This window comes from Mchenga conophoros, linkage group LG23, assembly GCF_057382185.1.
Source record: "Mchenga conophoros isolate Kocher_MC1m ecotype Shallow Benthic linkage group LG23, M_conophoros_male_GT1.1, whole genome shotgun sequence".
In the NCBI taxonomy this organism is placed as follows: domain Eukaryota; kingdom Metazoa; phylum Chordata; class Actinopteri; order Cichliformes; family Cichlidae; genus Mchenga; species Mchenga conophoros.
This window is the reverse complement of record NC_140547.1, coordinates 2,529,841-2,557,224: the sequence shown is the minus strand read 5'-3', so window position 1 is coordinate 2,557,224 and position 27,384 is coordinate 2,529,841. Positions and strand designations below refer to the sequence as shown.

The window sequence follows — 27,384 nt, the reverse complement described above, 5'->3', positions numbered from 1 at the left end:
CCATATTCAAATTCGAACATTAATGTGGAGTCAAATCACTGAAATCGATGACGATTGTTGTTTACCAGGTTTTTATTTCTTTAAACCGTGTCTGACAGGTTCTCTCTGTGTTCTTATTGTGATGTGACCCTCAGCTTTGAAGCAGACTGTGTTGATGATAGATGAATTATACCAACAAAAGAGTAAAGCACACCACTAAGTAACAACTGTATATTAAGTAACAGTACAGTAAAACCTATAAAATGTTTTTATAAAACACAAGTATGTAAAAGGGTGAGTTTCCAGAGGTCCAATGCTTTAGAGACAAAGTCCTTCACAGTAAGAGCTTCAAGTAACACTTCCATCACCACTGGTCCTTGCACGTTCATTTTAAAAAGAATAAAAAAAATCTAACAAAATAAAATAAGTGCACATTTAGAGTACTCCACGAAACTAATCTGGTCCAGTAAAATGTTCAAATATGGCACAAATGATATTAATAAATAATCTGTGCTGATATAAGCACAATGTTTGACATGCCACTAGTAACACATGAATTACAAACTCATATGAACACAAACAACAGTGCGAGTCAGACTTTGGCCGAGGGGATTAGATATAAATAGTGAAAAGGAAAAAAAAGTCTCCCTCTGCGCCACACTCTGCACAGACACCATCTTCTTCACCCCTTCGTCTTGACAGGATTCAAACCAGGCAGGTGAAGAAGAGCAGCCACACTTCCTGTGACGCTGCCCATCTCTGCAGGCTGGGTCACGCTGCTCTGCCCTCTAACCCTGGATCTGCCCTGATGTCTGGCCTTCTGTGACGGGACCTGGACAGACACATGTTGCATCTGTGGGGGGAGGGGGAAGTATGCAGTGCAGAGCAAAGAAGACACATCTCTGTGGCTCTGTATGCAGATGGGCTGGTAAAGCAATCTTACACCTCCAGGTCCGTCTCTCTGTTTCCTCCTCGCTCTAGGGAAGAAAGAAGTTGATCCTCTGAGGTATGGACTTGCATCCTTGGGCTGAGAACAGTCTCTCCTCTTTGGGAACATACAGCATTGCCTTGGCCACCTCATCCAGCGTGGCTTCATCTGTTTCCAGACCTCGTGCTGCGTATGCGTCCCGTGCACAGAGCTTAATGTGACGGTACTCCAGGGGCAGAAAGGGCACAAAGAAGTCAATCAGGTGACCAGACATCAGCTCACTCTGAGCAAAGCCACCTGGGATATTAAAACAAAACAGGAAATAGAAACATATTTAACGTTTTAACAATGTGTTTTGGTTCTTTTTTATCATACGCTGTATATAAAAGATGGCATTCATGCAGTTTTCTTCCAGGTATGAAAAATAAAGCCAGTGTACTGATTCTTTGGTCAGCAGGGGGGCAATTCCTGAGGTGGTCTGTGACCTCGGTCATCACTTTCCTGCTAATTTTGTAACCAGAAACATAAACATGGTATGTTTTAACATGTGATTAACCACGTGAGTAATGAAGTTGTTAACCAGTAAGTGTACAAAATCCACCCCTCACTCATGAGTACCAGATTCAAAGATGAGGCTTCACAATAGGACCTCACTAACCCATGGGTAACACTATGCTGGTCTAAGCTGTTTTTATATTACTTTAGCGGCTTTCAGCAAATAATTTCAAGCCACTGAGCAACCAGAACACCCGAGTAACTTAATGGCTTAAAAAAAGGCTCAAAGCTTAAGAAAACCCACCAGGCAACCTTTACAAAAACTTTACTGCTCACCTTGAGACTCCATAGTCTCAGCTCGCAGCCGATGCTCCAGGTCTTCCATACCGATGTCCTCTCGATTCTGGCCAGAGTGCCAGAAGTCCAGCGCCACGTCGTTGATTGTTGCACCACCAATGTTACTGCAGTGACAACAGCAAAAACACAACATTATATGTCTACAGCTGCTGAGCTTCTCAGGGAGACTCGATTCTTTCTGGTTTGGCAGCAAAGTTTCTTTAATACAAGTTGCTCTTAGATAAATGATCACAGTTCAAAGATGGCCAGTAATTCACTCACATCTCTGAACCATAACTGTTGAGTGAAAAACGGCTTTTTCTATTTTTGACTGAACAGACTGTTAGTCAGGACAAATCTGACTTGAGGAATTGAAAACATGAAAAATCCATACAGAAGGCGACAGAAGGAGCTCCATCCTTCACCACTGATGAGCTGCCAGGCTATCTGGACAGGAAGTGCACAGAGAGCTTTACAGCTTCATCAAACTGTGCCTGAAACAGTCAGCTAACCTGAGGAAGAGGAAGATGGCCCTGCGGTAGCTGACCCCATCTACGTTGTCATAGTGATCCATGAAGGGCTTGATTGCGTCGATGAGGCCCGGATGAAGCTTTTCAGCCTCATCGAAGATGAACAGAGTCTGAGGGCAGCGCAGCACCATGTCTCGAATTGCTTCTCTCAGCTGACCCTGGATTTCAGGAAAAAAAAACAAAAAAAAACATAAGTCAAACATTATTATCATTTTATAACATTTCAGATCTGACAAAAGCTGATTATTATTTCCTTTCAAGCTTGATATATAAAGATACTAAACTGGGCATAAAATATTACAAACTGAGATAACTTAAACCAACAGCCGACATTTATCTAGAATGTTTTAATCTTTTTAAACGAATATATAAATGTGCCATTGTTGGTAAAAGTTCTTTAAAAGAATTAGCCCTGTTATATGCCACAGAGGTTCAGTGGGAGGCTGTACTACAACACGTAGACACGTTAAAGTCCACATTTGCACACTTTGCAGACTTGAGGGCATGAGGGTAGAGGTTATCCCGTGAACTGCATATACCTATTTATATTTGGATAGCTCTGTACTATGCACCATGTATTAATGCTATGTAAACACAATTTTGAAATCAGCTGCAGTGACTGTGAAAAAATGCGCTCAAATGAGACTGAGCTGGCACCTCTGACCCGGTTGGACAAACGCCAGGTTCCAAACATCCATTTCTCTGAGTATTTGTGTCGCAGCATCAGTGTTGACTTAAAGCATCTGTCCAAACCATGACTGCTATCACTCTTATGATGAATTACAACACAGAATAAATATCTATGTAAGCAAAGCAGCGTCCAGAGAACACAGGTACATGTTCCTGGCACAGGACGGCCATCGCTGTGCCAAGTGGGCTCACCTTGTACGTGTCCACCAGCCTGGCGTGCGGGAAGTGGAACGGGGCGATGAACAAACGGACACACTCGCTCTTCACCCCGTCCCGGTACAAGTTATCAGCAATGATCCGGGCCACAAAGTTCTTGCCTGTGCCGGACCAGCCGTGGAAGGAGAGCGTCAGGGGCTTGTTGGACTCGGGGTTGTTGATGAAACCCTGGATGGCTTTCAGAACCACGGACTGAGCCAGATGTTGCCCGTGGAGCTTCGTCTGAAGGTCTCTTGCTAGACCTGCACATGAGACCATAGATTTTTGATTTTAAAGGCACCGGCAAATATGAATAAAGTGCTCTGTGTTAAAATGTCTACTTTTAAAATATGTGATATAGCCAATAAAACGTAAAGTTGTTAAAGGGCTGCATCAGGCACTGAAGCTAAAGCCCTTATCAGATGATGAGTAACTGTGTGCAGTGTTGGGTGAATTCACAAACAGACGATTACAAAGAATAATGAGGGGAAACGACCAACACACGCTTGGGGCAAAGCGGGCAGCCACAGAGCAGCAGTGCGATACCTGTGATGTTGTTGGTTATCCTGCAGTCTCCGGACTCGCAGCACTGACCCAGGCTACAGTACCACTGATGCAGCAGGCTCATGTAGTCCTGAGGAAACCCTGCCCAGATATCCCTGGTAGGAACTGCTCGCATCACAAGAGCAGGGCGAGAGAAGTCCGTGTTTATAACAGTGTAATAACGAATCGTAAAAATAAAAATATTGCAAAATGCGCACGAGGCACGATGTAGCTTGCGAAATGAGCGCTTTCGTTATAAAATGGTTTTAATTTCTTTTACCATCTCTTACCTTGCTGGGTGGCATCATCCTGATTGGGCTGACACTCCCCCTCCCAGATATTGCAATAAATATAATTAAAATAGTAAGTAGAGACGTTGCTAATGCTATCGAAATGGAAGAAGTCGGCCTGTGCCGAGACAGCCCAGAGCAGCAGGAGAAAGCACCGCGCAGACATCGCGAACAGGCTGACGTGAAGCGGTCCAAACGACACTGAACACGAAGCCCCGTTTCTGCTCTCCCATTTATCTGAACGCGGTGGTCCACCGGCGGCCTGCTTTGACTGGGATACCCCTCCCCGCCCCCGACAACGTCTCCCTGCTGAAGCCAAAGAGGGGCGCTTGTTGTGCGGTTTGCCGCGGGCGGGCGGAGGGGCGGTTACTACCCCATTCCCTACTGCTCACGTCAAATTTGATTGGAGCCATTTTAAATGGGAGCGAAGCCTGTACTGCAACGCCATACGGCAAATGTCACGCTACCGAGGTAAGAGGCTTGCGTGTCCACAAACAACCCACGGTCAGCAACGCCAGCTAGATATTCCCGCCTTTGGGAGGTCAGCAAGTGACCAAATCGAACTCCTTTCCATTACATAACGTCACTTCCGTCGAAAAGTCGTACACTTGTTCTCAATCTTATTTACTTTTCATAGTTGTGTCATTAGACTTTACTACTCCACTGTTTGCACAACTGGTTTAGTAATATAAGATCAGTTCATTTGGCGCTCATACACGTCACCCATCGAGAAAGGGAGGAGAAAAACAGATGCACACAAATGAGTCAATAACAAATATTTTATTGTTACAAATTGAAGTCAACAGGATCAGGTCACAATCCAGACGTAATAGCACGAGCAGGGTCTGAACACCGATTCCTGCAGGTGAAAATCTGTCAACATCACTTTCCAGCTTTTGAGGAAACAGCACCATTTAGATTTATTATGAAGTGACAGACTTGTGCTTGATTGTGCTTCAGTGTCTGAGGCTTCACACCTGTGTAGAGAAGAAATCATTAAAATACAAGTACAGACTACTAACAGAAGAGTTAACTAGCAGTTAATGACCACATGACCTCAGAAAAAAATGGAACGGTAAGGGTTATAATCAGCTTAAGTCATCTGGCAAAATCAGATCATCACTAGTCTTGTGGCCACCTTAAATAATTGTGATTCAGGACTGGACAAAAACACTCACCAGGTAAAGAACTTGAACTTTTGCCCATCTGAAAAAGAAGAATGAAAAGCCTTATTACAAGTCAGCGACTGGCTGATTCATATTTTATTCACTGGGTTGCTCAGTGACAGACTGTCCACATGAGTGTTCAGGTCAGACATTTGTTGTAACATCACTGAACCCCTTATGACCATCGTGCACTTTTAAGTCAGTTTTCTCACCTCAGTCACTCTGGTGTGGTCCACACTGGGTCTCCATCCCTCACACAGAACCTGAAGATATGAGAGCATCAGTCAAACATGCACATCAACTGCAAAGATGAAGGAGTCAACGCTGACCTGGTCAGCTAGAGCTAATAAACAGACTCCATGGTTTAAAGTCAGTCTGTACTTTGTCATCACACAGGCCAGACTACAAGGATCAAATGATCTTTACTGCAAGAAAGTGATCCCAGAAAATATGCAAGTGGCTCCTTCAGACCCAGCTCTATAAACCTCAACAGCACGGGGCCCATTCTGGGTCTGAGGAGCCAAAAATGACACGATTTCATACTCACCATGAGTGTTTAATCATCTTCTGAATGGTGATGAGTCGCGAGCCCGCTCGTTCTGTAAAAACAAATTAAGTTTCGGGTAAATTTACAGAACCATGCTCACTTTTTTTCCCCCAACATTAAAAATCCAGATCAGAGTCTGTTACAAATTATCCTCAACTGGATCAGCGACCTGATTCAAACTCATCACATCTGAAAGCTGTTAGCTGCTGTGCAGGGATGTCACCAGAAATGATACCTAACGCTAACATTTGATACAAAAAAAAAATAAAAAATAAAAAAATCGGAGATCACGTGCTTTTCTTTGGTACTGCAGGCAGTGTATGTACTAAGCTGCCATATTTCTAGATACATTCTTACATATTAGAGGAAATCCAACAGCACAGGAAACACCACCTGTGGAAAAGGACCATTTATGCAGCCGCCATAATAGCTCCGCTTAAACTCATATGGCAGAGTTCGTATTTTGCTATGAATGATGTACTTTACACTTTTTAGGTGGAGTAAGCGATCAAAGAATGATGCAGTTTCATACAGTCCAAGCACCACAAGTTAACAAAGCACTTAAACTTCAAAGACTTAAAGCTGAGCAAGTTTTAATTCAAGGCATCATCCTGATGATGTTACCATTGAGACGGCTGTTATTTCATAGGTTAAATGGTTTGCTGTGGTAATTCTAGTCATGCTTATCCTTTTGTATAACAAGTCTATAAATGTGTAATTACCACACTATGCAATTTAGTCTGTGCCTTGTTAAAAGTGTTATTTGAGATAAATTATCTGCCACCATGTCAGTGTGTGAATGGTCATTTTGTCCATCAACTGTATTGACATGTGTAGTTCTATTGGTGCAGAGCATCAGGTTTGTGGTACTGTGACATCCCCGCTGCAGTGTTTGAGATTTAATGCTTACCAGCAGAGCAGCAACGAGTCAGACAGCAAGGTGTTCACATCTGAAGAGAAAGAACTAGATTATCACTTTGTTTTAAACACATCAGTGATTGTGGGACTACATAAGTTGATGCTCAGCTAGGAGCGAAAGACGATAGTTATTCTTCATAGTTTAATCTGTTGAACTATGCACTCATCACTGCATCGAGCTTCATTAGAAGAAACGTAGAGCAGGATTTCAACTCACCTCCACTTTGCCTTTTGTGGGACTCCTGAAAAAAAAAAATTAAATATATAAGTTTAGAAAGAACTCAAACCCAGTGACCCTCAAAGGTTGCAGAGGCCGACACATCAGCTAGGAGCGAAAGACAACAGTAATTCTTCACAGTTTAATCTGCTGAACTATGCACTCATCATTGCATCGAAACAGTTTTATTTTTACAGGCCGGCTCCTCAAAGAAAAAACCTACCTGCAGCCGATCCAAGAATGCACATCTGGATCCAACATCAGGACCGTCTGCAAAGCACGAGAGACGCATCGTTGAAGAGTCCAAATTTTAACATTCATGTATGTAATATAGTTTTAACTGCATCAGAAAAAAGTCCTCTTTCACTCTTTTTCAGAGAGATTCCCATCGTTTTAAAAACAAAAGTCATCATTAACAGTTTCTTATGGTAACACATGATCAAGAATTTACATCCATTACCTGTTAGCGATAGGACTCGGACCTGAGGACACCTGTGGGTAAAAATAAAGTGATTAAAATGATATAAACTTTTAAGCTCACAGGTTGGGAGTAAGTAGTGCCTCAGATAATACAACTTGGTGGTTGGAGTATCATCACATCTTCTCAAGAGTAGCAAATAAGTGTCATCACAGGAGCACAAATTTATGGCAAAGACTGATGCTTCCCTGAGGTGTTAGCAGAGAAAACTACACGTGTGGATCAGGACTCCAGGAACAGCGTTACAAGTCAGTGTTGTGGCCAAATATTTAACATTTTCATTTAAAATAGATTTCCTGTTCATTTGTTGTACATTGTGTACAAATCACACTTTGCCAGTCAAATGAAAGCAGTAATATCCCCATTAGTTTTACATGCAAATATTAGTTTATCCATGCAAAGGCACACTGGGGTTATTAATACTTAGGTTTGAAATATTTGTAAATATGGCCCCGCACCCAAGCAATTAAAAAGGCACCTTCAATTTCAGCTTTAGGAATTTTATCATTATAGTTTGATTTAAGAGCAAGTGTAGTCTCTCCACAGCGAACACCTTAGAGAAGCACAAGTTTCCTCTGCAAACACTCATCCTCACCTCCTCAGTCCCCTACAGACCAGTCACATCTCTGGGCTTTCACAGCACCTGTAGAAACACTCTTGTTAGGACTATTACAATGAATGGGAAAAGCAAGAAACTCAAAGGAAAAACTATATATGGAAGTCTCAGTGTAGAAAATGCTCAGAAATCACTTCTGTCCACTACTCTTACACTTTAAATCATCACCGACGTCCATTTAGGGAAACAAAATAAAAAAAATAACTAAAAATTCAGGGTTTAAAGCAGAATTCCTTACCATCAAGCATCTGCTGATGTCGAGAAGTCAGGATGAGCATCGTGATCCTTCATCTTTGAAGAGCAGTCTGTATTTTTGAGTGTTTTAAGTTGTTAATCTGTCAGATTTAACCCAAACACGACAGGAAGGTTAACATTTTTAATTAAAATCCTCATAACTTAACACAAAGTTATATACACCCACTAAATACGCTGCATGGCCAGCAGCAGGAGCCGTGCAGCTAAGCTAACCGGCCCACAGTTTCTCACAGCCTTTGCCCCGTCTTGTCAGGAATGTTGCCTTTACTTCACATCGACTCAGATGTCCCTAGCAACATTATGTCATCATATGTAAGCGGGACTAAACTGCACCGAGGCTGCTTTTAAAACAGGAGCTAACGATCCGCAGGCTAACACGCGATCTGTTGCACGTGGATGAGGCCTGCTAGGCTAACGCTTATTAGCTCTAAAGAGCTTCCACTTAAAAATGCCACCGAGTACAACGTTACCTACATGATAGGTTAACAGTTATTACCGCGGGCGTACAATACAGTCAAAAACCACGAGACAAACACTAAAGCTGAAAAACCCCAACCAACTCACCAGTAAGTCGTCCGAGGAATGAGGCAGAGAAGCGGGCGCGAGGCGCTTTTATAGAAGCTACCGCACAGCCTGATGGGAAAAACATGGCTGGCTGAGCAGCGCCCCTGCTGGACGAGTCGGTCTGTGAACGCGCAACGTGTGCGACATGTTTTTGTATTTTAACTGAATACTTGTGCCCTGAAAAAACTCTGCTTTGATTCATTTGTAATTGTTCAGCTGCTCCCTTTAGGACTTCTCTCCTCTTCTGTCACACCAACCACCTGCATCTGCATTTCCACCTTCACAGGGAATGGATGGAGCTAGCTCCACATTCAACATCTGTCGTGTATCCACGGTTCCTCCGCACAGGTCTGCACAGGTCCAAACCAGCTCAGGTTCAACTGTTCAACCTCAACACTATTTTTAACTCCACCTCCTGTACTGCCGTCTCCATCATCACAGGTCTCACTAGTAGCTTGTAAACCTTCCCTTTCTGTCACAAATCACCCCTGATACTCGCCTCCACCCACTCCACCCTGAATGCACTCTCTTCTTCACCTCTGTTGTTTGTTGCTTTGGATGGTTGACCCCAGGTATTTAAACTCATCCATGCCTCTACTTCTCCAGGCTCACCTCCACCTGCTGCCTACTCTCACTACAGATCACAGTGTCTGTGAACATGAGAGTCCTTGAGACTCCTGCCTGGCCTCATCTGTCAACCTGTCCACCACCACCGTAAACAAGAAGGGGCTGAGAGCAGCATCACCCCCAGCCTTGAACCCATCTCACTCCTATCTGATAATGAATATTGAGAGAGACTAACTTCTCTGAATGTTTAGCATTTAACATTCTGTTGGTTCTGCATACCATACCTGTAACCAAGACAGTTACCTATTCCCTGGTGTTTTTGACATAATCACCTCTGTATTATTTGTCTTACTGTTTCATCTTCTCACCCTACAGGCTGTTGGTGCCATATGTTTAGTCTCTTTTTAGCAACCACATGTAAATCATCTTGTGTACCATCATAGATGGCAGAGTTTTTCAGTGGTTCAGGATCAGCCAGACTCTGGGCTTGCAAGCCCACCGTTTACCAGGATACTTAATGAAGAGAAACAGGACTTTTCTTTTCTTCATACTGCATCACCCTCTTCATACAGAACCACAGTTCCTCTCTATCACATGCTTCCTCTTTGAGGCACAAACAAGTACACAGGTACTAAAACTGTGTTACACAGTGTAATCAAAAAGCCTTTTAAAAAAATTATTATTAAAAGGCTGAGATAGAAAAGCAAGGGTGACCAGTATATGTAAAAAATCTGCATTAACTGAGGTGAAATTTTAGATCCCAATGTTAATTTTCACTATTATGGATTGAAAAACGTATTTTTCCATAATGTAGGAGTCAAAGTACCCAGACTGATCCAAAAAATCCTCACATTAGTCTGTTTGCTTCTTAAATTGATGTAACTTTCTTGAACAACCTCCTCCTGCTGGAGCCTGCAGGCACACTGTGTCCTGCATTATTATTTAATCTGCAGGTCCCACCTCGCAGACGCGCCTCGTGTCAGGTTCTATTTTTAAAGTCCCTCGACACTTGCACAAGTGTTTTTGAAGTCCCTGCCGATAAAGAGCGCAGTGAGGTGGAAGAAGGGCCACGCTCTTCTGAGAATAAAAAGATGTCAACAAACTGAGTGCGCAAATATAGACTGGAGCGGGGTGTAGCATTTCCACCACGCTAAGTGCACCAAAGGGGCAATTTAAAAAAAATGTTTAATCAAACTGCTAAAATCAACAGAGCTCAGATATTTTTGATAGCTGGGTGTTTAATAAATAGTTATACATTTGATCCTGGAGGTGACAGGATACGTACACTAGGCTCAAAAGCAGTCCCCTGATAACCTACGAGGCTGAATAAACAGACTTCGTGTCACTTCAAGTAAACCAAACATCTCTGGGGTTTAGAGTCCGACTGAAAAAGAGAAAACACATAGTGAGCAGCAGGTGTTTAGCTGGAAATGCCTTGTTAATGCCACACGTCAACTGTGTGATAGCATCATGTCCATATGGACCAAAGTCCCTTGAGGAATGCTTCCCACACCTCGGTGAATCTACCCACAAAACAGGAAAAGGCGGTCCAACACGGCACCAGCGTGATTTGAGGGGAAGCATGACAAAAAGCTCACAGGAGTAAACTCATGGAGATTTAATATTTTGCATCAATAAACAGGAGAATTGGATACAATCAATGGTTATGATGAGAAGGAAATAAAAAATACATTTGTTTTGATTGCTCTCTATCAGGCAATACTGAGCAGAACTGAAATGAATGGCGAGGCCTCCACAAACACAAAACATGGGAAAAAAATACAAAGAAATTTCTTAGAATCCTTCATGTTGATTATTTTCAAAAGGCATTTTTGTCTGATTCTGATGAATTCAATTCAACAAGCGTTTCGCTGGTTTTGCATACAGCACCAACTATATGCTCGTCTCTGCAGATCCCTTCACCAGATACATGAATATATGGCTTAAAGGGTCTCACTGAACACAATGGCCAAATATTTAGGAGATACAATAATCAAATCACAAAGATTAAAAAGAAAAAGAAAAAAGAAGGGGGTCAACAGGGGGGCTGTTGTGAGCTTGCTACCGCATTTTCAGGCAAAGATAAATATATTTTTATTTCTTCATCTCATCCAACTACCATTGCATTCAGATCCAACCGATGCAGCTGCAAATAAGAGAAAGAACAATGGTTCAACAAAGCTGGGGGTGTACAGCAGGATAAATATGTGGTTCTGAAACTTGGAAAACAGAAGATTCAACCAGCAGAACAACGTCTGGACTGTAGCAGCACTATGAAAGTGCACCAGTGTTTTTAAAGGCCGTCTCACGTTTTCGCTCTTCGCACTCCGACAACGTGCAAGCGAATAACGAGGCGCCCCACTCTGATCTGAAGGGAAAACGAGAACAAAACCAGACTTTACAGACTCAGTTCGAGCTTTACGTCCTCTTCATGGACCTGCTGTCCAGAAAGACAAAAGTATGTAAACAATCATTTGTTCATAAATGCCTTCAAAACCTTCTCAGAAGACTGTTTTGGTCTCTGTCCAGACAAAAGTCCCTTCAGCCTTTTCTCTAAACCTTTTTTTTGGCATAATGGACAGAATTTGTCCTCCCACAGGCAAACTTTGTTTTTTCTATCAGTATTGCATATTTGAAATCAGCCACAACTCCCGAAATCAGCGTTTAGATGCTATGGCTTTCTGCAGGGCTTCGTTTCTGGATAATACTCGAGACACAGAACAGCGAGAGTGATCCAAATGGGTGGCAAAGGTAACTCTGAAATGGGAACGAAACATTGAAAGGCTAAATGGAATGACTCCTAAGGATGTAAAGGTTCAGATTCAGATCCTCAAATATGTTTTTACACTATTGCCGCAAAGAAAAATAAACAATAAGAGCATTAGAAATAAAAAAAGAATATATATTTATATATCCATCATATGTATATCTATATATAAACAGTTCTAACTAGTTGCAGGCAAGCAGAGATTTTCCTCTCCCGCCCCTTTAAGATTCATCCGTTCCACCGTTATAAGGCTGTCAGACTCTGGGTGGGGGCACCAGCTTTCTTTCCTCAGTCACCAGATTCCCTGAGATGTAGAGCGCCGTTTTATTTCTCGTGCTATTACTTGAGCCAAACACCATTGACCACAGACCCCCACCCCCCCAGCAAAAAACTATAGATGTAGGAAAGGAGTGTTGCTCTGGCTCATCCTGTGGAGCTGCTGAAGGGTGTGGATGAGCGGGAGGCACATGACCTCTCCACTCTGTGCTGCTGAGTCTCATGTTGGCAGGTGGCGGGTATCGGTGGATGAGAGACTGACGAAATAAGGAGAGGAGCTTTACTAATATTCATGTTACATCTTTGATGCTTTTCATTCATTTCCATATTGTTTTACAGTCAAATGCAAAGCAGTGTAGAGATTCAATCATCAGTCATTCCAAGGCTTGAATAACAAGTGGTTTCTGCAAAAGAGTTCTTATGAAGACTCTGTTGTGTGTGCATTCTTGATGCATCCGAGTGCGGCGCGCTCTTCTCAGTGCCTCTGGGAGGCTAATCTCTTTAATAGCGGCTCGTCGTAGACCCAGCACTCGCCGTCCTCGTGGAATAGCTACAGAAACACAGAGCAATGAGAATTATTATACTCGATATCTGAAGTATTTCTGAAAGTAAAATTACAATGTTGTCACTGATCTCTCTGAGATGTGTGGAATTTAAAGTTTGCGGTACGGAGAAGGCTTCGCTTCCATTGCCACGACAGTTATGGCTGCGATATGTCAAATACACCGTGTGTTTACTTTCCTTAGTGTCCATGACGACGACACAAGCTCAGAGAGAGACTCGTGTTAGCCTCTGATGGCTATTTGGTTCTGGGAAAGTGCAGGATTCATGCACGGTGCTCATGCACGGTGCTCATGCACGGTGCTCATGCACGGTGCTCATGCACGGGATTTTGCAAATGATGCAAGAAAACTGTTCCACTAAACTAGTAACAACCTCGTTTCACCACTGCAGACAAAAAGCAGACTGCTGAATATAACCAGGCTACAAAACAGGGACACTAGCAGATAGTGACGCCTGACCCAAACACATCCGCTAACTAGCTGCACTCCACAAGTCAGGAGGATCAAACGGTGAATAGAAATTCCTGATGCCTGGTCAAAAAGCTTGACCTAATATCCGGTTGTTGTTACTTTTCCTTAAACGTTCCACGGAAAACATTACCCGGGTGTGTTTTGTGCAATGAGCTGGTTCTTCTATAATGCTTTTCTACTCTACATACAACATGCCGTGTTCACCCAGTCGCACCCGTCATACAAGCACTTGATTCCATGCTTAACACTCGCACTCCAATGGCTGCATCAGAGAAACCTGGGGTTAGCATCTTGCCCGAGGATGTTTGGCATGAAATCAAACCACCAACCTTCCGATAAGTAGATGACCTGCTCCACCTCCTGAGCTACAGCCACCCCCACCTCACTGGATATATTGCTGTGTCACTACTGCTGCACTATAACGCTTTGTGGCGATAGATTCCACGTTAAGTGGGTGGTGTGTCATGGATGACAGCAGCTCATTGGAAAAGAAGGATAGAAAGCGTCCTTCGTGTTGTTTGCACTAATAAATGCTGCTGCTGCCTGAAAGCTGCACTCACAGATAAAATGTTGCTCAGCATTTTCCTTTTATTGTCATAAATATGATTGTTGTACATTTCCTTGAAATGAAGCTACTTTCAGCTGCTCCCTGGTACCTGCAGCGGGTAGCTCTGCACGTTTTAGTCTGGTTGCTCTTTCTGATGCAGCCTACAAGTGATTTGTGTCTCAAGCTGGAATCAAACCAGCAACCTTTCACATGCATTTGTGTAAAACACTACACTTTGGAGCCACACTGCAAATATCCTGACAGAATTTTAAAGCTATATTGCCCATAATACTCAGATCCCATGGTACGCTAAGGAAATCCTCACCCTGGTCTCCCACTGCTGCTCCTTCTCCTTCCTCTCTCTGGCTTCAGCTCTCTGTTTCTCCTCCAACCGGTGCTTGGCTTCTGTCGCTGCATCGATGTCTTTTATCTTCAGGTTCAGAGTCACATCCTTCCACAGTCTAACAGGGGTAAAAGTTTGAAAGTCAAACATTTAGAGTTAAAGGATCCCGTGAGACGGCTGAGGTCCGACACGGATCCTCTCCTCACCTTCGAGACTCGTACTCGAGCTGGTCTTCCAGCTTCCTCACTCTCTTCTTAACGATGCCCATCTTCTTAGTGTCTATGAACACCGTGTTCTCCTAGAAACATATGAAAACACGTTCACACACGTATTAATTCATTTAAGGTAGTGATTTCCTACATTTTGTAACGTAAATAAAACAAAGGACTCACTCCAGTCGCCCATTTAGCATACATGACTCCGTTCCACTCTCCCTCAATGGAGCAGAAAGACTTCTTGTCGTTTGGTGAACTGCAGGGACGGAACCAAACCCAGATGTCATCTTGTGTATTAAAGAGCAGACTCTCAGCAATCCTTAAATAATGTGATATAACCACATGGCTCTTACAAGATCTCTGCAGTGATTCTGTGCTTCTTTCCACCATAGAAGGGTTTGGTGTGGAACACGATGTTAGCGCTGTAGCCCGACTTGGAGCAGGAGATGTTGCACTCTCCACCAAGCTCCACCCACGGCACAGTGAGGATCGACCTGGACAGACAGGCGTAGGTCAGCGAAACAAAGTAACGACCGACTGAGCGATGACACAGGCGAGCACAGGGACGCGTTAACGGCACCTACCTGCCATATCCGTTAGGAAAGGTGAGAATGTAATGCTCATCGTGCTCCAAACATGACACGCAGCCTGGAGAGAGGCCAGAGGTCACTTAACACAAAGATTCACTGAATCACACTCATCAGAGAATATAAGGCAGAGCTTAGTGTACCTTGGCCGATGTTGTGGACGCCTATGGACATGCCCAGAAACTTAGATTTAGTCCAGATGTGAGCGTTGAACTGGATCTTCCTACTTAAGCACTCGGCGTAGAACGCAGAAACTACAGGGGAAAAATGCAGGAAATAATTAGTGGTGCAAAAACAGCAACACATCAGCGATCGTGCAGAAAATAAAACCCAAACATTTTTACTTTTCTAAAGCCTCCGCCACACCCTTCTGGATCTACATGTAATGAGCAATTCTGCGTTTACACTTACTGGGCGGGTGGTGAGAGACCTGCTCTGCCACAAAAGACACGCTGTTGGATGAAGCCCAGGGAACCGGGCCTTCTGATACCGTCTCCTGAAACGTGCGAGAACGAAGCACATTGAGAGCAGGATTGTGATTCTTGGTTAGAACTGCAGATCGACGATTCAGGAACTTGTAAAAGTAATAATTGAAATTATTACTGGATCAAAAATCTACTTGACCGCAGTGACAAACGGCCTCACCGTAGGTGGCGAAGGCTCCTCTGTCTCGCTGGGAAGATCCCAGTGGCAGTAGAAGACTTCTCCTAGGATTGGGTTGTACGGTTTCTTGGCCACTGAGCCTTTCCTTCCGGCATGGAAAGCCGACAGGTACCACCTCACCACCTGCACCATCCGCTCCCTGGGCTCTGGCTGCTCAGCGATACTAGCGAGTAAAAGAAACAAGTACTGAATGACGGCCTACCCTCATGCCAGAGTGTGCATGATGATAAACAGCTGAAATGGTACGTACCTTACAAATAAGTCGGGGTGTGCAAAGAAATCTGCATACATTTCTAACAAAGACCTTCTTTCTAGGATGAAGGTAGGCAGGACCACCTGGGAAATACAGTGAAGTGTTGTTAAAAAAGAAAACCTTACGCCGACAGCGCTGGAGAGCGAAACGCCGCGACGGAACAATTAGGGCGGCTAAGACGCTAAGAGGTCCTGACCTTTGTGAGGTCCATGCCCAGTCGAACTTGAGACAGCAAATGCATGATGACGCTCTTGTGCTCTTCCACAGACTCCCTTTCACCGTCGTCGTCACGGTCATCGTGACAGTCAAACTGGTCTGAGGACAAGAGCAGAGCCACATATTTCACCATCATGTAGTAAAATATGATTTAAATAACGCCTCATGCTTAGAGTTTAATCAGTGAGGGACAATCAGCTGCGATGTGATCAGGTGTCTCGTGATTATTTCCCTTTTTACCCGTGTCTGTGGTGCCATTGGACATCGAAGAGTTGAGGGACTCTGTAGTGTTGGGTCGTTTCAGAGCAGTTTCTTCGTTAGTAAGGGGCGAGGCAGCTGGAGGCCCTGAGGGACTGGGTGCAGGAGGAGGAGCAAGGAAGCAGGAAGCAATAGAGATAAAGGGGATAAAGAATAAATATAAAACAAGAGGCAAACTTCTCAGATTGCAAATGCTCATGCTGTTGGATTTTTATTCAATCCAAGCAGAATATTTCTTGCTGCTGTACTCACTCTATGCAGTGTTTGGGGGAAGTGTTGCTCTGGTAAAACTCATCGGCGTCATAGAATTCGTCCTCACTGGAGGAGTAGGAGAAGTCTGGCACCGAGTGTGAGGGGAGGGGGATGTGAGCCGGGGAGGCGACACCGCTGCTGGGGCCTGACGGGCCACTCCCTAAAAAACACACACATGAAAAAAATGTAATCGAACGGTGTGCCTCACGCCATCAGCCCACTCATACATACATCTGTCATCCGCCTGTCTGTTTGGTAGGAGGAGCCAAAAGGCCTCTGTTGATGCAGAAGCTCGCCGGCGCCTGCCCTACACGATGCCATGGTGATGAAATCAACATTATATTGTTCGACTGGAGCCCCCGTTTCCCAGCTCTGCTGTTCAGCAGGATGTGCTCGGCACCAATAAGCCGACTTAACACAGTGAAGACTTTCTCTGCAGAGCGTATTGACAGTACTCTCAAGCATGCCGCCTGTCTCCTTATTGCACGGCGCAGCATTTTAATACTGCAGCCTCAGCAGAGACGGCAAACAGGCTGCAACCTCTGCTTTCTGCTCATTTTAACTTGCGTTCAGTGGCACGCTTTCACGCATTTAACAAAACACACGAGCCTCAAAATGCTCCTAAAAATAGCATTTTTGTTAACGACCTGTAACCTGTAAAACTGCAGTAAAACAAATTAGGACTGCCACGATTATGTCGATGACAAATTTAATAGACGGGTCGACTGTAAGATCCTAAAGATGCAGGAATAAGTAGCAGGATTTAAGAGTCTTCTCTTTACCGGCTTCAGTTAATTCAAAATGCAGCTGCGCGTCTTTTAACAGGTACGAGAATCTATGAACGATTCGCTCCAATTTTAACCAAACTACATTGGGTCCCTGTTAAATATCGCATAGATTTTAAAAGTCTTTTGTTCACTTTTAAAATTCTGAATAATTTAGCACCCAGCTATCTTTCTGAGCACTTACATCGTCCAATCACAGGCTCCTAGCACAACCTGGGTCTCGAATGAAGTCGAGAGGTGACCGGGCCTTTGCATCCGTGGCACCTCTGGAATTACCTCCCTGTTCATGTTCGTACTGCCGAGTCGATCCAGTCTTTTAAATCACGTCTTAAAACTCATCTTTTTACTTTGGCTTTTGATTCTAACTAGTTGGCTGGTCTAGCTTGTTGTGTTGTTACCTATTGTTTGTTGTCCTGTTTTATTGTCTTATGATTCTAGAACATAAACGACTGGTATCTGAGGAATCGATATTTCAGTATCGATCCGCACATCACTAGTGTCCAAATTCAGGGGCCGCATCCTTTGGACGCCGCATTAGGAGGCCGATCACGTTACAGTGACGTGACGGAGGCTTCGCAAATTCGAAGACTCCTCCAAATAAGGCCGACAAATATGTCCTCCTTTTCCCCAGATTTGAAGGATGGGTCGGGCGTGTCCTTCGTGGCCCAACCTATCCCAGAATTCATAGCTCAGCCAATTCCAGTTTCCAACAATGGCGGCAGCTCCTAAGTTTTAATATCACTCTTATTCCTCTTTCTGGGTCACAAAATAAACTTTTAACATATTTTCAGGTAAGAATGTAGCTGTGTAAACTAATATCTGCTCTGTTTATCAAGACATCACATATTTGTGTAAAAGTGCTCCATCGTCTGTTAACCACCAGCTCGATAGCTAACCCGGGTTCAAGGCTCACTAGAGCCGGCGAAAAACACCAGACTCCCGGCACATAATTTTTAGATCCCCGCCGTCTTTCGCTACTCCGGTTAAACATGATATACGAGTCACTTAGATAACTTAAAATGTTATTGTTTGGCTTTTTTCAGTGTTTTATTTGTTCCTGAGTAAATCGGTTTGGCTGAGATTAAAGTTATAGTTTTTACACAGCTGAATAAACGTCAAGCAGACAGCTGATTATCAGAAGTGTGAGATGCTCCAGAATTTACTCCGGTGTCCTGTTATATTTTAGATAGCAAGGAGTTTATTAAACTTCACCGAAACAATCTGCAAATTTCATTACAATTTAATAAACATCTTGTCTTTATTTTTAGTTAGCACCTTAAACACTTCAAGCTGTAAGCTAATGATAGTTATATAAGAGCAGATGCTGCTGGTGCAATAAGCTGTACGTTTTACGTCCAATGGATGATGATCTGATTAGTCGACTATCAACAAAATCGTTTGTGGCAGCCCTGCTACAAATAGACAAAGACGGCACTAAATGTCATTTAAAGTAATTGTTTGAAGGTCAAGAATGAAATGAAAAAAAAAAAGGATCTTTTTTGGCCACTGGGGGGCAGTGGCATCAAATTATGTAAACACATTTCACCCAAATCACCTTAAATCTACTATTACATGTCCATGCTACTGTACTGTTTGCTATGTGATTGTAGTCCATTGTTTGGTGGCTCCTAAACAACATCATAACAAGCGATTTAAATAAAACCCATCAGGGTGCCAAGTTTGGCTGCTTAACTCCTGATAATGTACGAAGAGTCCGAGTATGAAAGCTTGAACTTTTCATCAACAGATCGTCAGTATCATACCTGGTTTCCCTGTGGTTACCATGTCCTCAGGGAAACACATTCTTCTGTCCACTGTTTACCATTAAAAAAGGTTGTGTGCAGTTTACAGATCACACAGCTACAACAACAACAAAATAACTAAACAGACTCTAACCTGCTGATTGGGCTGCTCGGCAGTATGAGGAACCCGTTTCAATAACATATAGCCATTTCAGCATTTCACAAAAATTAGTCCAGTTCATGACACTGAATTGAATTCACCTGTGCTGTTGGGAGTCGGGGTCTGCAGACTGCCCATCACTGTGACGACAGGACCAACAGGTAACGTGGAGGGTCGTTGGTCTGATTTGCACACCTGAGACGCGTCTTCATCAAACGGAGAGAAAGCAGAGTTAGCGCCGAAGCCTCGAAACGAAGCCAGAACCCATTAAAAGCAGCATCTCATGCCACGTGGCAGGACGCTGCAGACAGAAGCTTCATCTGTGAGCGGGGATTACACCGTCTATTATAAGAGACCAAAATTAGAACGGCCTACTTCGCACTGCTGATTTTATAGCCTTTTTTTTTTTAGTCTAGTCATAGTCATCTGACTGAAATAGCCAAAGATTTAGTCAGAGTTCAGTCAAGACATGTGAGGATTCTTGTTGAGTGGATAAACCATATTAGCCCACAAAACAGGAATCTGCTTCAACACAGATCCTTAATTTAAAAGAAGGAGAAGAAGAGAGGGAATAATGCTGCTAAACCCTGTGTGAAGGTTTACCTTCAAATACTGAGAGACTATTAAGAATATTTATCAATACTGGTGATGGTACTGTCACACTAGAACATGTTTCCAGTTGCAGCTGAAACATAATTTCAAATGTCATCCAAGGACAGAACATCGACAGATTTGACACATTTCTCTAACGGTTCTGCGATTCCAATCCCAACCACAGGGGGAGCTGCTGTCACCTTTAAGTATATAACACCAACAACCTCTCAGCATGTCTCAACACAGTAAGTGACAGCTGTTACTTTTAAATGTCTGCCACATGTTGGGGAGGCAGATGTACCTGGGGGTAGTGTTGTCTGTGTTGGCATTGTGTTCACCGCTGGAGTGTCCAGAGGGGGCTGGTAGATCCCATCCACTGGGTTGATGGTGCTCTGGAGGAAAAAAAACAAACACACACAACGATGCCCTTTACAACAAAAAACGACATCAGAGCTTTGCTGCAACAATCTCTCTCTCACACACACACACACACACACACACACACACTCTACTGGTTTAGAAAAAACTAAATCGAAAGCAGTTTGGCTTTTAGTTCAGAAACAGTCCTACTCTGCAAGGATCCACCTGCTCCTTTATCCTCTCAAACCCAGAAGGGGAACAGTATGACCTGATCACAACTCGGTGCACCTATGTGAAGAGCGAACTAAACAATGCACCATCCAGCCGGCGCAGATCAATTTCCTCGCACTTGATTTCCTGGAAAGAGCGGCGTTGCCAAGCTTAATTAATGCAATCAATATGAAACCAACAACACAGCTTGACATGCAAACGCTAGGAGTAGCTCTACACAACTGCTAACGTTGACTCTTGACATCTGAGCAGCCTGTTTCTTCTTTAAAAAGGCCTGGGGGGGGGTCGGGGGGGTTAATAAACACTACAGTAGTAATCATTTGTAGAGGCCTGCCTTGATTCGTGGCAAACGCTGCATGCATACAAACAGCAGCCTGTCGACACCATGTGGTCACAGCCCCAACGACCCATCTGACAGGAACACCAGCAACCACACGAGATACACCAAAAATATCTCGCCCCTCGTTCCCCAACAGCTCACCGCCAGGAAACAACATTTAGTGACATTATAACGCAAACCTGACCTGCAGTTTCTGACTTCTACACCTTTTCTCTATTTTGAGATAATCTGAGCTCAACAGGAACGCAGCGACTTCGTGTTACGGCTGTGAGATTAGGCCGAGGTGTGACGTGAGGTTTTTACTGAACTGAGTTATAGGAATTACACTGACCTTGTTTTTCTCCGTTTATAGGTCGAGATAACTGACAATAAACCTTTATCTAAACGCTAAACAAAAAAGATACAGAGGTCAAGGATTTGCCCTCCTATCTCCAAACTTCCTGCGTCTGTTCTGTTCTTTCTACTTCTAATGGTTCCAGCGTCCACATGCCTTCATAAACGTAACTCGACGGCTTCTAATTAGATCCAATTATGTATACGGACCAGCCTATGGCTATGCAAGCACGACAGAGGAAAAAAGCATGTGAAGAGCAAGGTCATCAAAAAAAGCTAAAAAGGGTTTTAAACTCTAATGATCAATAACCTCTCTACCCCTCCAAGTGAATGCAATATTAATGCAATGAGCAGCTCTCGCAGCAGTGCAACCCCTCAGCCACCCACAGCACATAAATTATTTTGACATAACTACTGAACATGCTTCTCGTGAGCTTGGTTTAAATGATTCTTGCACTTTGCAGCAATTCCCCAGGCAGTGCAGTTTGACAGGGTCAAACGTGCTGCTGACGCCTGGAGCATCTTAAACAAAGGCCTACGGTGCATGCATCACTGCTGTGCAGGCAGTGACAGACATTCAGCAGAGGTACGATTAGTGGAAAGCCTATGGCATACAAAGGTGGCACGTGCAGGTATGTGCATAGGCAGAGCTTTCGCTGTGCTATTTATACTACATAATACTATACTTAATGATAAGAGATTAAGCCAGCTGTAAGATCAATGCAGTCCTGTGAGCTAGCCGGCTTACGCGGAGGTCTTGCTTAAAGTGGGAGGTTGTGTTGTATTAAACGATCTACAAACACTTCTCGATCCTTTGCTTTTTCCAAAGATGGAAGTAGTGATATCCACCTTCAGTTGATTTATTTTGCAGGTCAATAATTAGTAGTCATTAGTATACATGAGACACATAATCTGGTATTAGGTCATAACAACTGTGTCATGTTTTATCGCCTTTTTAGGTCTGGTAATTTTTAGAGCCGTTTTATTTTGAAAAACAGTTAACAGGAACTCTTACTGCTGAAAGCTTTAGTGGTTCAAAACGTGCGTAAATCCTGTCGTGGCCTTCAACACGAATATCTGCAGAAGCCCAGGAGTGCTTTCTGCACGGCTTTCCAGCTATTAGTGCTCAGTGGTTCAATAAGCAGGCAGTGTGACAATGACCGATCAATGGTGACTTCGATTCCTCTAATTAGTAAGTGAATAATAATAATAATAATAATAATAATGGATACTTTATTGATCCCCATGGGGAAATTACTTGTTTTTCTCTGCATTTGACCCATTCACTCAGTGAAGCAGTGGGCAGCCCACTAAGCAGGCGCCCGGGGAGCAGTGTGTAGGGACGGTACCTTGCTCAGGGGTACCTCAGGGTAGCCGTTAAGTGGATTCGAACCGCCGACCTTCCGATCATGGGGCGACCACTTTACCTACTGAGCTATCCCTGCCCCACAAGTGATGGGCAACACTTGTATACGCAGGCATGCGATCACACGTGTCCCATGTGCACTTACACTAGTGCATCTCAGAACACCGAGTATTGTGTAAAGGTTTATTTTTCATAATTTAATTTAAAGAGATAAACTTTCATATATTCTGTAAAGTGAGATATTTCAGGCCTTTATCAGCTACAAACAGCCAGTATGTCAAATTATTAGAAGGCTTCCTCAGATCAAACAAAAAGGATCTCCATATGCCGACTTATACACTACACTGAACATCATCTGTATTTTTGGGGTTTCTCCTATTCCTCTTGAACAATGGCAGACGCACTCTTGTCCACAGTGTGGATAAAACACAGTGGATCAACCATCACCAGCAGACGGCACGGCACCCTAAAATCACCCTAAAAATGTGACCGCAGCAAAGAAACAAAAAGGGAAAAGGAAAATAAACTGACTTTGCTCATTAATAAAACTCACTGTCTGGGCAATGAGCTGAATTTACACTTTACAATACGAGCCCACACAGTTATGCTAATCAATTTCTTTCAGCAGCATTTCTCCATCGTGTGGAAAAATGACCCACTGTTACCACTGCACTTCTTTTCCTTAGATTGCGATATCTCTGGGATTAACTGTGCAGCGGCAGAAAGGGGAATTTTCCTGGTCCACTTAAGATTAAAGCAGCTGTATGCGGTCCATCAGATATATGGCTTGAGTTTAGAGACGCTCTTACCTAAAGAGTGGACGCCGTCCGCTTTTCCTGACAATCCACTCACGGCTCAGGTAATTGCTACTGCTTGTGCAACTGTTCCTACCACACTTTCCATTAACATGCTTCAAAACAGCTTTGCTGTGGCATAAACTCGATCTTCATCTGGACAGCTGTCGAGTCAGCGTTCTTCCCAACGACTGTGGTTACTAAACTAAGAGTGAAGAGTAATTTACTCACACTGAAAATGAAATACTTCAATAATTTGAGGAACTGAATAACAGTTATAGGCCATCGTCAACAAAATACTAACATTTACATGAATGTTTACCTTTTTGAATAAAATGATAAACTTTTCACAATACTTGACATTTTTGAGATGTACTAATATACACTCAATCTGCATTTTGTGTAGCACCATTTGCACATATACATTTCATGTCTTCATGAAGGAAAAATAGTTACAAAATAAATAAATATTAGATTTTAGAGGAAGATATTGATTTAATTAAGAAGAAGGCAGCAGGAAACATGAAGGAAAGCTTAGACCCAAATTAGACTGCATGCACTAAACAGATCTGTACATCTGCTGGTCTAACAGGAGAGAGTCTATTAAGCGAGAAAAGAAAGTTAGCAGTTTGTTTGATTTCGACTTTTGTCATGGACAGAAAGGGTCAAACTTACTATAGGTCCGTTTGCGTGTTGCTGTTCGTTACTTTGGTCCTTAAAATTTTAAGAAGACAGTGTTAGACTCATTGTATGTGAAGGTTCAAGAGTCATTTCATAAAAGCATCGCGAGCATCTGCCGCGGTGCGGTGCAAACGAGGCCCGGGTCTCTCGCGTTAAGCTCCAAAACTTTCCCCAAGTTGCCACATACAGCGATCCTTTCATCACACGGTCAAATCCAGACTTGCCACTTCTTTCAGTAGTGAAAACGACAGGATTGCACTACTGTGTGAGATAATCCACGTGTGTGTTTTTTGCTTTCCTTATCAAACAGCTAACAAAGCAGAAACGATTGCTCCACTTCCTTTCAGAAGGCTGAACAGAACATGTGATGAAACGAACACTGGACAACACCCTCACCAACCACCGACCCAGATAGCAAGTGTAAGCAGGGAACTACCCCAGGGATGCGAGGTAACACAGTGCACACTCATGTGGTTTCACAAGAACAATGGTTATGAAGAAATGGCAAACTGCAGAGAGCGGACTCGTGCTGTGCTTACCTTGGCAATCTGCAGCAGTACAATACAGTGCTTGATGGACTCTACCATACTCTGAAAGGGAAAAATCACAGAGCAATTAATTAGGAAGGAAGTGACTTCTAAACCCAACAGGAAGGAAAATGTGTTCATTCTCTGACTTACACAAGTAGTCTCCTTCAAATGTTCAATTTTCTGTCGAAAGAACAGAAAGAAGTAAAAAATGAGGTTAAAGAGCAGAAATACTGATGCGAGTAATGACGCCTGACTGGCTTCAGCCGGGGCTTGAAACTCCAGCTGTGAAAGCTTTGATGCAGTCGGCACAAGCAACCAGGTAAAGTGACCAAAAGCTGGTGTTAAACTCAAAGAGGAAGTGGACATATAACCCCAGAGGCTAGTGAGACGCCCTGAAGGTTAAACGTTTACACCTCTAATCTTCAAACATTAGAAGATCATCTCGGAGAACTGACCGGGCCTGAGAGGCGCTACAGAAAAAGGAAGATTGTAGTTTGAACAATAGTCCCCTTTTTACATCATGTACTTCTTAAATTGTCCATTAGTCAGTTAAGTGACTGAAAAAAATAAACCACAAACTAAAAAACTGAACTACTGAATCGATCAGCCTCGCAGTCGCCAGCAGCTCGGTCCAAGCTGAGGGCAACCTATGGTGTGAGTAGAGGTGGTGGCAAGTTTTGGTTAAGCTTAAAGCAACACTGGAGAACAGACGGGTCCTTTGTAGGGCTGCCACGATTTGTCGACTAGTCACGATTACGTCGACTATCAAAATCGTCGACGACTAATTTAATAGTCGACGCGTCGTTTGAAACTTTGTACGATCACAAAAGACGCAGGAATAAGTGGCAGGATTTAAGAGTGTAATAACGGACTGAAACAGAAGATGGCAGCACTGCATGTACAAGGATGTCAGCTACCGTTAAACCCCGAAGAAGAAGAAGAAGAAGAAGAAGCAGCTGTGTCCCAGAATTCATAGCGCGGCCCAGCGCAGTTTCCAACAATGGCGGCAGCTAGTTAGTTTTAATGTTACTCTTATTATTCTTTCTGGGTCACAAAATAAACGTTTAACATATTTTCAGGCGAGAATGTAGCTGTGTAAACCTCAAATATCTGCTCAGTTTATCAGGACACCGCATATTTTCAAAAGCGCTCCGACGTTTTCGGAGACATCTGTTACCCACTAGCTCGTTAGCGAGCCGGGGACTAGGTCACTAGCGCCGTGAGAACACCGGACTCCCCGCAAATCGTTTTCAAACCCACCGCCGTCTTTCGCTACTCAGGTTAAACATGATATATGAGTCACTTAGATAACTTAAAATGTTATTGTTTGGCTTTTTTTAGTATTTTATTTGTTCCTGAGTAAATCGGTTTGGATGAGATTAAAGTTATAGTTTTTACACAGCTGAATAAACGTCAAGCAGACAGCTGATTATCAGAAGTGTGAGATGCTCCAGAATATACTCCAGTGTCCTGTTATATTTTAGATAGCAAGGAGTTTATTAATCTTCACCGAAACAATCTGCAAATTTCATTAAAATTCAATAAACTATCATCTTGTCTTTATTGTTAGTTAGCACAGACCTTAAACACTTAAAGCTGTAAGCTAATGATACCGGTAGTTATATAAGAGCAGATGCTGCTGGTGCAATAAGCTGTAGTTTTACGTCTAATGGATGATGATCTGATTAGTCGACTAATCGCAAAAATAATCGGTGACTAGTCGACTATCAAAATAATCGTTTGTGGCAGCCCTAGTCCTTTGTCAGGACTACTGATCTTCTTCATGCATCTTTCCCCCATTAAGACGACGTCTGATGACGTCCCCTGTACCATTAAGGAGTTCTGACACCTCAGCATTCATAAATAAAGATGTGGTTTGATGACTATTAGAGTTTCTGGGATTTTCTAATGCACATCCAGTCATTTTGGACTCTAAGCAGGCCTGAAATAAAGCTGAAACCACTCAGTTAAGGAAAGCGCTTCAAGGGTTACTCCTTGAAGGATTAATTTTTATTCTTCATGGCTGATAAATAAATATCGAGGGGACTGAACTTTAGCTTTTGAAATAAGAGGATCACTTCTGAAATCACTGCTGCTTTAGGCCAGTTTGGAACAGAAATATCTGCGATACACCGACAGCTATCAGTTTCCATTCGCCCCCTGCTCCTTTGTTAGCAGCGGCTCTAATGATGCTGGACCGGAGAGGCGAGACGCGAGGACAGAGCTGCGCTGCTGATACTCACTCTGCGTGATTCATCCTCTTTGCAGTCCTTGATCTTCTCATCAAACAGCTGTGTGGACAAGAGATGAAAGAAAGGTTAAAAAACAGAAACATGGAATAAGAGCTATTCCACTGTCAGATGACTGTACAGATGACACAGTGGAAAACTACTGAGAGCTTATCTAAGGAAGGACATGTTACGTGGTTTCCTTAAGATGCTGGAGACAGTGTCTACTTTCTTTAAATACAGTTATCTGGTTTGTCACCACAAATCTTACTCACAAGAACTTCTGCTTTACCGAAAAGTAGACAAGGAAATGCTCGCTGACACAGATTCAATCTATAAATATAGGATGAGAAGCCACTGAAATCTACAACATCTATATCTACCTCACGGTGTGGATTTCCGTCGTGTCCTACCTTTAACTGATCAATCAGAATCTGTAGGTAGGCGTCAGCTTCAGCTAGCTTCTTGTCAAAGTCTTGAACACTAGGAACAAATCCCGTCTCAGCCTCCTAAAG

The 27,384-nt window shown here is 43.3% G+C and overlaps 2 protein-coding genes, 1 long non-coding RNA gene and 5 other non-coding genes across 11 annotated transcripts in view; all 8 read right to left on the bottom strand.

The window, feature by feature from the left end:
* Positions 1-54: 54 nt before the first annotated feature.
* tor3a (torsin family 3, member A) lies at positions 55-4,498 on the bottom strand. Its single transcript, XM_085265789.1, has 6 exons — positions 3,987-4,498; positions 3,700-3,822; positions 3,151-3,416; positions 2,251-2,426; positions 1,739-1,863; positions 55-1,204 (listed from the first exon to the last, which is right to left on the bottom strand). Exons 1-6 carry the CDS (start codon positions 4,150-4,152, stop codon positions 957-959), a joined length of 1,104 nt encoding a protein of 367 aa, XP_085121915.1. The 5' UTR covers positions 4,153-4,498; the 3' UTR covers positions 55-956.
* Positions 4,499-4,751: 253 nt separating this feature from the next.
* On the bottom strand, positions 4,752-8,892 carry LOC146546343 (uncharacterized). Its single transcript, XR_014890841.1, has 11 exons — positions 8,748-8,892; positions 8,167-8,263; positions 7,908-7,955; positions 7,295-7,326; positions 7,058-7,104; positions 6,835-6,859; positions 6,610-6,649; positions 5,700-5,751; positions 5,365-5,415; positions 5,165-5,192; positions 4,752-4,963 (listed from the first exon to the last, which is right to left on the bottom strand). It is a non-coding gene; the product is annotated as an uncharacterized LOC146546343 (long non-coding RNA).
* Positions 5,040-5,114, bottom strand: LOC146546348 (small nucleolar RNA SNORD47). The gene has a single exon (XR_014890974.1). It is a non-coding gene; the product is annotated as a small nucleolar RNA SNORD47 (small nucleolar RNA).
* Positions 6,714-6,796, bottom strand: LOC146546347 (small nucleolar RNA snR60/Z15/Z230/Z193/J17). The gene has a single exon (XR_014890962.1). It is a non-coding gene; the product is annotated as a small nucleolar RNA snR60/Z15/Z230/Z193/J17 (small nucleolar RNA).
* Positions 6,931-7,012, bottom strand: LOC146546346 (small nucleolar RNA snR60/Z15/Z230/Z193/J17). Its single transcript, XR_014890963.1, has one exon. It is a non-coding gene; the product is annotated as a small nucleolar RNA snR60/Z15/Z230/Z193/J17 (small nucleolar RNA).
* LOC146546345 (small nucleolar RNA SNORD79) lies at positions 7,173-7,255 on the bottom strand. Its single transcript, XR_014890941.1, has one exon. It is a non-coding gene; the product is annotated as a small nucleolar RNA SNORD79 (small nucleolar RNA).
* On the bottom strand, positions 8,032-8,101 carry LOC146546344 (small nucleolar RNA SNORD75). Its single transcript, XR_014890965.1, has one exon. It is a non-coding gene; the product is annotated as a small nucleolar RNA SNORD75 (small nucleolar RNA).
* Positions 8,893-10,917: 2,025 nt separating the features above from the next.
* osbpl9 (oxysterol binding protein-like 9) overlaps positions 10,918-27,384 on the bottom strand; it is a 36,488-nt gene continuing 20,021 nt past the window's right edge. For 3 of the 4 annotated variants that reach the window (XM_085264001.1, XM_085264004.1, XM_085264003.1), the window contains 20 exons: positions 27,283-27,378; positions 26,885-26,932; positions 24,792-24,821; positions 24,651-24,701; positions 24,106-24,144; positions 20,308-20,398; positions 19,514-19,618; positions 16,726-16,885; positions 16,456-16,568; positions 16,196-16,314; positions 15,997-16,082; positions 15,729-15,909; positions 15,495-15,579; positions 15,227-15,337; positions 15,081-15,144; positions 14,850-14,990; positions 14,674-14,752; positions 14,488-14,579; positions 14,264-14,399; positions 10,918-12,907 (listed from right to left, as the gene is read on the bottom strand). In XM_085264001.1, the coding sequence (XP_085120127.1) occupies positions 12,833-12,907; positions 14,264-14,399; positions 14,488-14,579; positions 14,674-14,752; positions 14,850-14,990; positions 15,081-15,144; positions 15,227-15,337; positions 15,495-15,579; positions 15,729-15,909; positions 15,997-16,082; positions 16,196-16,314; positions 16,456-16,568; positions 16,726-16,885; positions 19,514-19,618; positions 20,308-20,398; positions 24,106-24,144; positions 24,651-24,701; positions 24,792-24,821; positions 26,885-26,932; positions 27,283-27,378 (1,902 nt within the window). In that variant the 3' untranslated portion in view covers positions 10,918-12,832. The remainder of the gene's footprint in view (positions 12,908-14,263; positions 14,400-14,487; positions 14,580-14,673; positions 14,753-14,849; positions 14,991-15,080; positions 15,145-15,226; positions 15,338-15,494; positions 15,580-15,728; positions 15,910-15,996; positions 16,083-16,195; positions 16,315-16,455; positions 16,569-16,725; positions 16,886-19,513; positions 19,619-20,307; positions 20,399-24,105; positions 24,145-24,650; positions 24,702-24,791; positions 24,822-26,884; positions 26,933-27,282; positions 27,379-27,384) is intronic. The other variant, XM_085264002.1, reaches the window with a different exon arrangement.